At 38.2% G+C, this 12,361-nt stretch overlaps 1 protein-coding gene across 6 annotated transcripts in view; it reads right to left on the reverse strand.

Annotated features, from left to right (window-relative positions):
- The window catches only part of NARS2 (asparaginyl-tRNA synthetase 2, mitochondrial), a 134,854-nt gene that overhangs the window by 24,752 nt on the left and 97,741 nt on the right, over positions 1-12,361 (reverse strand). For all 6 annotated transcript variants that reach the window (XM_019449947.2, XM_019449948.2, XM_019449946.2 and 3 more), the window contains 2 exons: positions 8,166-8,232; positions 6,703-6,840 (listed from right to left, as the gene is read on the reverse strand). In XM_019449947.2, the coding sequence (XP_019305492.1) occupies positions 6,703-6,840; positions 8,166-8,232 (205 nt within the window). The remainder of the gene's footprint in view (positions 1-6,702; positions 6,841-8,165; positions 8,233-12,361) is intronic.

The following is a 12,361-nucleotide window of genomic DNA, read 5'->3' on the forward strand; positions in this document are numbered from 1 at the left end:
TCTGTGGTTTATGGGAGACTGAGGCTCGCTTACAGAGCTAGGGCCAAGCAATCCTGCCCTTCATTAGGGAAAGTGAAAATTAGGCTACACAGTAGAAAGTCCTCTTAATTCACAAATTTGACCAAATGTGAGCACTTCTGTTCCTATGCACCTTCGGCAGACTTGAAAGAAGTGGAAAGATTTTAGTTCTGCTGAACTTTCACTCTCCTACATGGTAAGTAACAATGAAGGCTACAAATAATTGTACTACATTCTTCGCTAACTTCCTTAGTCCAAAACAAAACTTATTCCACTTTGGACACATCTTTTAGGCCAGAATGCTGCTGGACACATCCTCCTCCACTGTACGTGAGTTTTTATTTGGTTTAAGTCCCACAGCTGTGGCGGCACACTGTCTAGAAATAGTTTGTGCTGGTGTTCAAGCTCCACAAGCCCTGGTCTCTATTTATGATACTCCCTTTGACTCTTACTCTTTGATTTCAATCAATATACTGAAAATAAAATGCAGACCTTGAATTAAAAAACAAACAGGCTAGACAGGAATAAGGCCTTTAATACATTACCTTTTCTATGCTAATTTCGGGGAGGGGTAGTTTAATATCCCTTCCTCTGCTACCTTTCTTCCTACCTCAGTATTTTTAACTATTAATGAAAAACACAAATTGAACACCTCCCTATTCAGTTTCTCATAGGCTGCTACCAACAATGGAGGAACATTACGTATTATTATCAAGAGAAGAAGAATGTTCCACAAACCACAGGAAACCTGTTTGTGGTTTCAGCCTCTATGAACTTTTGTTCTCACTGCTGACAGACAGTATTGTGCCCTAAAAACAAAGAGGCACAGGTAGGAAAGAGAGCCTTCCAGATGAGATGGTGTAAAGATTCAAATGGGCTGCAGGTAGCAATGGCCAAAAATGGACTTTGCCTAGTAAATGGCTAGCTGGTCTGGGAGCATTTTAGACGGAATAAAATGCATACTTTCAACTTTGACATAAATGCCGTGGATGGTCATTAGTCCTAGATATGAGAAAAATTAGCCATTCCCTTCATTGCTATTTTTGTTGGTTTGATGGAGGTTGGTTAATTAGCAACAGCCAGGGGAATTCATTAGATATCCTTTGGTTGACTATTATTCCTTCCAAGTCAACTTAACAGTATGTACTTTACTGAATGCCCACTAATGCTTAAGTTTTTATGATTTGCTAAGTAATACTGATACAATTTAAAAAATTAGAACATTACCTGGTGATCTTGGCATCTCACCAGGGACTGCTGGGCAGTTACCTTCTCCTGATCACAATGGCTGGAATGAAAAGATCCTCTCCTCTGCAAAGCCATTTCCCTAACTGAATACTTGGCACTGGTCTTTGGAGGACTTACTTAGGGACCCAGACCCAGGGAAATATAGCACTTTGCCTGTTTGATTCATTTTATTTAGGCCCATGATCTGTGTCCTTCAAATTAGCAAATATATTCACTAATTTACAAGTTATTCTTATATATCCAAGTGGGGAAAAACTTATGCTACTTGAAAACAGATAATCTTAAAGCTGTTTAGTACAGTGGAGTCATCTAATCCAATTCTCTGATTTTACAGAGGGAGAAAGTGAGGCTCAGAGACTGGACAGACTTGACTGAGGTCATATAGCTAACTAGTAAGATAGCTGGATTTCAAGCCCGGCACTATTAACTCCTTAGTCCAGTGTACTTTTCATTATAATAATAGTGCCTATCTTCATTTTTCGTTTTTTGGAGGGGGTGGGGAAGGGGTGAAAAGAAAGAAAAAGGAACAACAGCCGGAAAAATACACAATTGTACTATTTATGACCTCTGGTCAAATGTTACAGATGCAGGTTAAATGTTTCTCTACCCTTCTCTTTTGATTCCCCAGGGACGGCACCTATGAAACATGTCTGTCTGAATTTTTTACATTGCATTGTACCCATTGCAGAAACTCTTGCAACCCTGCCCACAACCTGTTATTATAGCCCAACTAAAAGAAACACAGAACTTAGTTATTTGGCCCAAAGCCTGTTCATTCACCATTGAAAAAAATAAAGTCGGGATGAAAGCAGGTACCCTACACAAGTGGGTTGAAATCTAGGATGTTAATAAATCAATGTTATAATCTATGTCTAATATATATATATAGTTTAACTACATTATGCTTTAATAATTTAGCTCTGAGAAGCTATATATTACAGTACTGTCTAAATTATATGAGGACACTAAAATACCATTATAATACTTTCAGTTTTCACACTGTGAGACCACATTATTAGAGAGACTTGTCATAAGGGAAGAAATATTTGCGACTGCAGTCTATCAGAGAATGGCTTTTTAAAGAAACTTGTGTGAGAGCATGTTTGATGTTGCAAAACACATTATTTTAACATTACTGTGCTTTATCATAATAAAGATTGTATCAAAATTTAGAAGGAAAGGGAGCTTTGCACTTACTGACTACCTGCCACCCCAAACACTGTGCTAGATATTTTTCTTAGATTATCTAATTTAATCTTCACAAGGCTGGAATAAGATTATCATCTTATTTTTTATGGATGGGGAAACTAAGATTCAAAGAAATTAGGTGGTTTATTTAAGATCACATGGCCTATAACACACAGACCTGGGACTTGAACCTAAGAGTGATTCTAAAGCCAATGGACTTTCTTTTATACAATATGTCACCGTCACCCTAGAGGTTTAGAGAAAAGCTGTTCTTTGGCTTCCCAGAAGTTTCCTCAGCAAATGAAGTCACTCACTCACTACTTCTCCACTGTGTGTCTACAACTGTGTTGGGGTCAATTCATCCATCTGTCCAATACCCAATCTATCACCAAATAGGTATCAAGTGCCTGTGATGCTCCAGGCATTATGCTAGGTCCTACGGATACAACGAAGAGTGAAAAGGAGGTCCATGAGTCCTGTGGCATAGAGAAGAGTCGTTAATTAAACAGTCATAAAAACAAATGTAAAATTACAACTGTGTTAAGGATTATGATGAATTAAGAGTTAGTAGCTCTGGGGCGCCTGGGTGGCTCAGTCGGTTGAGTGTCCGACTTCGGCTCAGGTCATAATCTCATGGTTTGTGAGTTTGAGCCCCGCATCCAGCTCTGTGCAGACAGCTCGGAGCCTGGAGCCTGCTTCAGATTCTGTGTCTCCTTCTCTCTCTGCCCCTCCCTTGCTTGTGTGCTCGCTCTCTCTCTCTCTCTCAAAAATAAATGTAAAAAAAAATTAGGGGCGCCTGGGTGGCGCAGTCGGTTAAGTGCCCGACTTCAGCCAGGTCACGATCTCGCGGTCCAGTGAGTTCGAGCCCCGCGTCAGGCTCTGGGCTGATGGCTCGGAGCCTGGAGCCTGTTTCCGATTCTGTGTCTCCCTCTCTCTCTGCCCCTCCCCCGTTCATGCTCTGTCTCTCTCTGTCCCAAAAATAAATAAAAAACGTTGAAAAAAAAAAATTAAAAAAAAAAAAAAATTAAAAAGAAAAAAGAAGAGTTAGTAGCTCTGGGTCTGAAATTTAATCTGGTACCATTGTAGTGTCTAACAGTGGTCTCTGACTCAGTCTGGAGGGTCATGGAAGGTTTCTCTGGGGAAATGATGACTGAATAGAGATTTGGAGAAATAGTAAAATTACTTAGGTAAAGAAAATTGTTCTAGATTGAGGGAACACTGTGCAAAGATACCATGATGAGAGAAAGCAGTACATGTCTGAAGACATGGAAGGGTGATGTGAATGTAGCAGAAATAGCAAAGGGGAGCAGCATAGTACATCAGGCAAGAGAGACAGGAGCAGCCAGATGATACTGGGGCCTAGGGGCCAAAGAAAGGATTCTGACTTTGGTACAAAAAGCAACGGGAGGCCACTGAATGGTTTTAAGAGGGGAGATAACATGACCAGATTCACATTTTGTAAAAGCCTACACTGAAGTGGGGAGAAATGACTCAGAGGAGGAAAAAGCGGACACAGGAGGACCAGTCAGGAAGCTTCTGAAATAAACCAGGCAAGAGATGATGGTACCTTAATCTAAAAAGGTAAAAGTGGAAATGAGGAGAAGCGGATGGATTTGAGATTTATTTAAAAGTATAAAAATGACAACTTCATAACAGCTTGAATATGGGAAGTGAGGAAGATTTCAAAGACGAGGCTGGTACATGGCTTGCTTAGATGGCAGGGAACATTGAAAGAAAGTCAAATTTGGTGGGAGGAGGGGAGAAGGGTAGAAATCGTGGGTAAGTTTTAGATTTGCTGAGATGCCTCTGAGATATATAAATGGCAGTAAGAGCTCAGAGCAGAAGTATGGATTAGAGACAGGACTGTCTGAGTTGTCTGAAAATAAATATTAAGCTGTGAGTACAGATGAAATCACCCGAGGAGAAAAAAGATCTATGATGGAGCCCTGAGGAATCCCATCATCCACTGGATCGATGGAAGAGGACAAACCTATAGAAGAGACTGAGAAAGAATAAACCACTGAGAACAGAGGAAAACTGGGAGAATGCAATGTCACAGGAGCCAAGGGAGGAGAAAAATTTCAAAATAAGAAAGCCATTAGTGCTGAGTAATGCCGAGAGGTAAAGTAAAAATTAAGACTTTTAAAGTCTGTGGATTTAATAACATGACAGTTATTACTGACCCTAGAAAGAGCTGCTTCAGTGGTACGACAGGTGTGGAAGTCACAGTAGAGGGAATGAAGAATGAGTAGTAGAAGCCACGGTGGCTATAAGAAACTTATTCCCATCCTGAGAAGAGTTTCATTTCAGAAAGGAAAACCAATACAGAGAGTACAAAAAATAGACACAATGTTACCAGTTTTACTAATTCTTTACATGCTACAGAAATTCAGAAGAGGAAGGCTGAAGGTGACTGGGTAACCCAGGAAAGTCTGTAAAGTGGCAAAGTTATTAATTAAAAAACTTTGAATTGATTTTTAAATCATTGAAGTATAGTTGACATACAATGTATAAGTTTCAGGTGGACAACAGTGACTCAACAATGAAATGCATTACTCAATGCCCACCACAACAAGTGTAGTCACCAGCTGTCACCATGCCACATTATTATTATAATAGAGAGGAGTATTTAAGAAGTGCACAACTGAATGTCTGAGAAGTGCTGAATGTCAGGAAGTGACATGCAAACACTACATGGCGTGTGTATGGGGGTGGGGGGAGCGGCGAGGTGGAAGCAGGATGGGATAGAGTGATAAAAAAGCCAACACATATGGACGCAGTTCTGTTTTGTGACGTAGGCTCAATACTGAATTTTTTAGGACTGGGTAATCTATGTCCTAGTCTCTCCTATTTTTTGCTGCTGACCTGTGGGCCAATTCCTCTCGCATAATCAATTATACCAGAAGGTTGGTAGGGAGAAGAGAAAATAAGAATCATAAATCAACTGTGCGCTCACTGGTTTTGGATAACGTTGTGTGAAAAGGTGGGATGCGTAAAATCAATGTAATTTTATATTTATGGCTTTGAGGTAGTATGACAGAGTAGGAAAGAACACAGACTTCAGAGCCAGAGGGAGTCAGATCTGATCACCAACTCTGTCATTCGCTGCCTATGCAGGCATGGGAAGTGCAATTGATGTCCCCGAACCCCAGCTTCTCATCTGCAAAATGGGAGAAATAAGTTTCTTGGCAAGTTAGAGATGAGATGTAGTGTCGCCTGATAGGAATCTATTAATCGATGGCTAATGCTATTTTACTAATACTATAATATATAGAGAAAGCAGGTAATACATTCAAATAGAGAACGTTGTATTCCTAAGATGAAGGCATTTTATTTACTGGTGGGCCCTGATCTAATTTTTCTATTGGTATTTATCTAGAGACAAGTGAAAAGCCCCAGATAGCGAAGTTTAGGTCTTAGACCTTTTGTGAGGTAAACATAATTTATTTGTCTCACAGACTTTTACCATTAATGATATTCAGTATTTAACTATTCAGTAAGTATTTAAAGATTAAAATATATTCTTATTTTATATTACGGCTAATTTTGTTAGAGTGGGATAAAGACACAAAAAAAAAAAAAAAAGAAAAAAAGGAAAAAGTAAACCAGAAGAATAAAAAAGCAATGAAAGTTAAGGGTGGAAAAAGGACAGAGCACAGGAGAGGCAAAAGCAGAGAAAGAGACAGAGAAAAGACAGAGAAGAGACAGTCAGAAGAGGAGTGACAGGAGAATCTGCCCGGCCCCCTCGGATCCCTCCAGATTCAGCCTCACCATTTCTGTATGACAGCCAAACCAAAGCACTCTGAGCCTCCTGCTCTGCCAAGGAAGCTCTTCCTCCGCCTCATCATACCACTGCTTTCCTTTCTTACCCGCATCCCTCCGCCCCTCAGTCTCCTTATCGGTATTTTACGTGACAGTAGACCTGCCACTGTTCAACACTGCTCTGGGCCACTTCCTCTCAATTACTTAAAAAAACAAAAGAAAACAAAAAAACACATTTACATTTGCATCTGCTAAACTAAGAAGGACATAACGCGACAGACAGGAGGAAATATGTTTATAGAACACTGAGATCTTCTGTAGGAATGCTTTTTTTTAGAGGTGCTTTGAGAAATGTTATTACTTTAAGACATGTCAAGTGATGGATATAATTTTGTAAAATATGCCAAGAGATAAATGAAATTAAATCAAGGGAAAAGCCCAGACTCTGAGATGACCAACCCTGATTTACTTAGTGATCTTTCTTACTGTGTGCTGAGGGCCATCTTCATTATCCCTCATGTAGAAAGGCTTGAGTGCTAATGGATAATTAATGACGAAGACTGGTATGTTGCCACAGTGCTTCACCAGGTACTTTTCATGTTCAGTATGTAGATCAACACCCCACTGTAGTGAGAAAAAAGAAGTTATCAAAGGAGAAGACAAAGCTGCAATACACAATGCAGTACCCGAAAATAACCTGTATCAGTTCCAAGGGCTTCCTCTGTGTATCAGTGATGTGTGGAGCTGTCTGCTGAGGTTACACAGATAAGTGAAACAGAGAGGTGTGTTATGAGAACATCCGAAGGCCTGGAGAGATGAAAACTGAAACCAGTAGATAAACACTATGCTTTCTGTCCCCCATCTTGGGGAGCGGCATTTAGCAGATGAATCGCATCTGCAAGAAAATAAAGTACACTTCCCACAGTGTGTAAAGACGGACTTCAAAATCATGGCTTTTATTAATATCGCCTACAGCTTCTTCTATGGTTACTGTTCCTAAGTCACAGGAAATTAAATGATGAAAGATAATATTCCTAATATTCAGTCTATCTCTGGCTAGATGGCTTCTCTCAGTGAATTTTTTTTTAATAAAAGAGTCAATTCATATATCAGATGTTCTGATGAATATTTAATAACACTGTTTATCTATTCATTCAACAAATACTAATGTGCCTATTAAGTCCCGGGTACCATGCTAGCTAGATACTGAACATAGTGGTGAGAAAAACAGAATCCCCGACTTCATGAAGCTTCCAGGGTGGGAGACAAATATTAAATAAAAAATTATACAAATTAACTGATTATAAATATAACAAGCATAACTATTATAACTCATAAGAGGATCTGACTGGACTGGGGATAGGAACAGTACATGGAATAGTTTGAAGATAGAGTCATTATAGAAATTCTTAACATTATATTACTCCTACTGTCTGCCAATACCTTAATTATAGAGAAGAAGCTCTGACATAGGAACAAGGAGACTCGCCTCTAACATTATGTGCATGCCCACTGATAAGTCATGTGACCTCTCTGAATATGTTACCATTCTCTTAAAGGATTTTCACCTTCCTAAACTTGGGAAACTTCTTTATAACCCTTTAGTCACGACTATTACAAAGGGTAGGATTCTTCTTCAAAATTATTATTTATTCTAACTCTTTCCACAAGGTTAAGCAAACATCAAAAAAAAAAGCCAATCTAAAGATGAGCAAATACTAAACACTGCTAATAAGAGAAATAAGATTATTTTAAAGGATTCTTCTCTTTTTTTTTTTTTAAAGTAAGCTCTACTCCCAACATGGGGTTTGAACTCACGACCCTGAGATTAAGGGTTGAATGCTCCACCGACTGAGCCACACGTCCAGCATTGTTAATGACAGATGATAAAGACAAGAGCAGGGGAAGATACATATAAGTATTAATATAAATGTAAATAAAAATACTACCTCTGGGGTGAAGGTGAAGTTCTGAGATGCCTGCTTTAAGATCTCTACTGCTTCAGTATAAGAAATGCTGGAAAGGAACAGGATAAAAGCAGAGAAAAGTCAATGCAATGGTACGTTGTTGATTAGTCCATCTGAAAACCACAAAAGGCCTATTCCCATATAATCTTTGAGGTCACAAATGAGTACCAAGTGGTTACTGAGTAATCAAGAATGATTAAAAATAAATCATCACTGAGTAATCAGAAATTAAGGCTGATCTAATCGTACAAGAGTCTGATCAGTATGAAGAGAAACAGCCATTCAATAATCCTATTGCTGATCTACTTGTAGTGTACACAGAGGAACTAGTCACTTAAGCAAGTAAAGATTTTCTCTGAATTCATGCTATGCCAATGCCCTAATAAAAGGTATGAAATATTGAGGTTGAAAGAGCAAAAGTCTTTCCATAAAGTCATCATTCATTCATACAATATACATTTATTGAGCACCTACTATGTGCTAGGCATTATTCTAGGCACTGGAGAAATAGTAAATAAAAACAAAGCCTTTATGGAGCAGATATTTGTGTGTGTGTGTGTGTGTGTGTATGTGTGTGTGTGTGTGTGTGGTGTGATGTGTATGTGTGTAGTGTGATGTGTGGTGTGTGATGGGGATGGTGGGTGGGAAGAAAGATAAACATAAAGAATATCATGTCAGGGTGCTATTGGAGCTGTGAAGAAAAACAAAGCAAGGTGAGAAGACAAAGGATGTTTGGGGATGCTATTTTATTTTATTAAACAATTTTTTTTTAATGTTATCTATTTTTGAGAGAGAGACACACACACACAGAGTGTGAGCAGGGAAGGGGCAGAGAGAGGGAGACACAGAATTGGAAGCAGGCTCCAGGCTCTGGGCTGTCAGCACAGGGCCCAACGCAGGGCTTGAACTCACGAACTGTGAGGTCATGACCTGACCCAAAGTTGGACGCTTAACTGACTGAGCCACCCAGGCACCTCTTGGGGGTGCTATTTTAAATAAGATGGCCAAGAGAAGTCTCACTGAGCTGGGGACCTGCATGACATAAGGAAATGAACCATACAAATATCTGAGGGGAAGTATTCCAGGCAAAAGGAACAGTAAGTACAAAGGCCTGAAGTGAAGGAACAGTTTGGCTCATTCAAGGAACAAAAAGGTCAGTGTGCCTGTAGCATAGTGAACAAGGGGAGGAATGTCAGGAAATTAGATAGGAGAGACAGTCAGAGGTCAGATCTTAGGGAGTCTTTCAGGCCATAGTCAGGGGTTTGTAATACATGCTCAGGGTTGTAAGACTGATTAGGAAAAATACCATTAGTTATCTCAGTAAGAAACTCTCATGTCTAAAGCAAGTCAAGCCAAGCATTTGTTTTAATTTAACTTAATAGGTAATATATGAACATAGTAAAAAAAAAAAATCACTATGTTTAAAAAAGCGTACATCTCCTGTCTCATAGCTACCTGGCTCCACCCCTGACGTACAAACACTGTTATTGGTTTCTTGTGTACCCTTCCACAGAGTTTTATACACCTATTAGCAAATATTAATATACAATCTTGTTTAACAGATGACAGCCACAGTATATGTGCCATATACACTTGTTTTCCTCAATCATATGCCATGCAGATCTTTCCATATCAGTATATAAAGAGTTTCTTCATTTTTTTTGAATTATTACATAATATTCCATTTTGTGGCTGTATCCTAATTAGTTTAACTACTAACCTACTGATGGACATTTCAGCTGTTTCTATCTTTTACTATTAGAAATCATGACTACATACATCAATTACAAATGATTCTACATTAATTCCATATTAATTTTGAATATGGAAAAAATAGAATTGTTGGATCAATGTGTATTTACATTTACAGTTTTTATGTATTTTGATACTGCCAAAGATTCTGATTCCCTTTTATAGTGTTCTACCAATTTATGCCTATTAGTAGTAAACAAAAATGTCAGTTTCCCTATGCCATTTGCAACAGTACTTTGGATGATTAAAAACAAAAATCTACAATAAAACATCAAAAAAACCTCAACCCAAACCCCAAAACAAACCAAACAAAACCCCAAGATCTACAAATTTTCTGAAGGACTTTGAGTTCAAAAAGTAACTTACTTAACACAAACTTATTCACTGAGGGAAAAATGAAGTTCATACCTCTAATAACTAATTGGAAAGAGTTATGTATATAGCACAAATGAAGCTTCCAAAGCTGTTTTGAGTGATTTTTCCAAGATGAAAAATTTATTCAAATTAAAATCTAGTATTACATAACAAGTTATTTCTAAGGTAACAATGGCGATGGTGTTGATGGTAGTAATAATTTTTAAATGAGTATTTTACAGAAGGGGAATAGAAGGTTAGAGGGGACAGTAAGTTGCCAAAAATCACTCACACAAATAAGTAGTAAACCTGATGTGCTGACTCCAGAGCCTAAGCTTTTAACTACTAAGATAATGCCTAGAACACTTGGGAGTTTAATTATGCTCAATCAAAACAAACACAATGGGCTCTGAGTTCTCCCTCTGACTCTACCACTTATTGGGTACTATGTAAATCACTTTACCTTAAGGAAAACATTTTATAAATTTCTGTAATGTTTTATACAACCAGTAAAAAAAAAAAAATTAAATATTCCTACTTGTAAAATAAGGGTATTGGACTACATTCTCTACAATTCTTTCCTGCTTAGACATTCTATTGTTCTATTCCATCAATTGCTTGAGATGATCTACTCCTTATACTGACAAATATAAGAGCTAAGTGGGAAGCACCAGGATTTTGTGCCAGTGATATGTTACTGCTACATTATTTTAAGAAAATGACTCTCTGTGTAAGTATCTCTTGTTATTCTGGATCTTCTGCCCCACTCCCCCTACACCCTAAGTTGAAGCACAGCTTTTGAGTTCAAATTACAGTTCTGACATTGGATATCCTTAGTGGCCTTTATCAACTCTCTCTCTAGTAAATTTTTTTTTTTGTATGTACAGAGAATAATAGTTCTTCTTCCCAGAAGCTATTTCTAAAGTACTTTGAAGAAGGAGGAACAGACACTGATATTGCATGATGCAGTATCAAACTACCTTCATATTTAAATTTTTTATTGTTGAATGAAGAAAATTATTCTGAAGCTATTGGAGTAAAACTGGTAAGAGAAAATTATTCGCATTCTTTGACTCAAATTCACAGATAAACGAAGAGCAAAAGAAGGTAAGTACTCTATTTTTAAAAAAACCATGGGGCGCCTGGGTGGCTCAGTTGGTTAAGCATCCGACTTCAGCTCAGGTCACGATCTTGCGGTCTGTGAGTTCGAGCCCCGTGTTGGGCTCTGGGCTGATGGCTCAGAGCCTGGAGCCTGCTTCCGATTCTGTGTCTCCCCCTCTCTGTGCCCCTCCCCCATTCATGCTCTGTCTCTCTCTCTCCCAAAAATAAATAAATGTTAAAAAAATAAAAATAAAAAAAAAACAAAAACAAAAAACCTTAATGCTATAAAGAAGAATAAAATAAATGAATTCTATTTCTGCTTGGTAAAGGCTAAATTCAATTACTACACAAGACCTTTAAATAATATATCTTCATAAAAAACAATCCTAACAAGTAGCCAAGAATACAATGAAATCTATTTATGCATAAGAACACAAGTCACTTGGTATCTTCTGTGTGTGCGTGTGTATGTATACTTTGGGGAGTGTCTCAATTATAATTCATCATGCTTAGGTCTACTCTCATGTCCTCTTATGGCTGTTAAAATCTTTGGTTTCAAAAGCTAGCAACACCCCCTCCATCTAGCATATACTCCACACCTTGAGAAAACTCTACGTCATGTCATTTATGTATACCCCTCTGGTGTTCAGTTCCCTCTTCATTTCTAGCTCCTGGAACTTCCTCTTACTTTCCAGTGAATTCAATAGTGTATTTAAATTTTTTTAAATAATTTTTAACAAGCATTTTTAGATGGTTTGTAGCAGGAGTTTTATTTAAGTTATCTAGCCTGGCACACTGTTTAAGCAGTATGGTCATTAGATCCTTTAAGCAGTTATGATAGACAAGTTATTACTTTTTTTTCAAGTTTATTTATTTTGAGAAAGAGAGTGTAAGTGGGGGAGGAGCAGAGAGAGAAGGAGAAAGAGAATCTCAAGCAGGCCCCGCATGGTTAGCACGGAGCCTGAGGTGGG

Source organism: Panthera pardus, unplaced genomic scaffold (assembly GCF_024362965.1).
Source record: "Panthera pardus isolate Hobbes unplaced genomic scaffold, ASM2436296v1 HiC_scaffold_12, whole genome shotgun sequence".
Taxonomy (NCBI): Eukaryota; Metazoa; Chordata; class Mammalia; order Carnivora; family Felidae; genus Panthera; species Panthera pardus.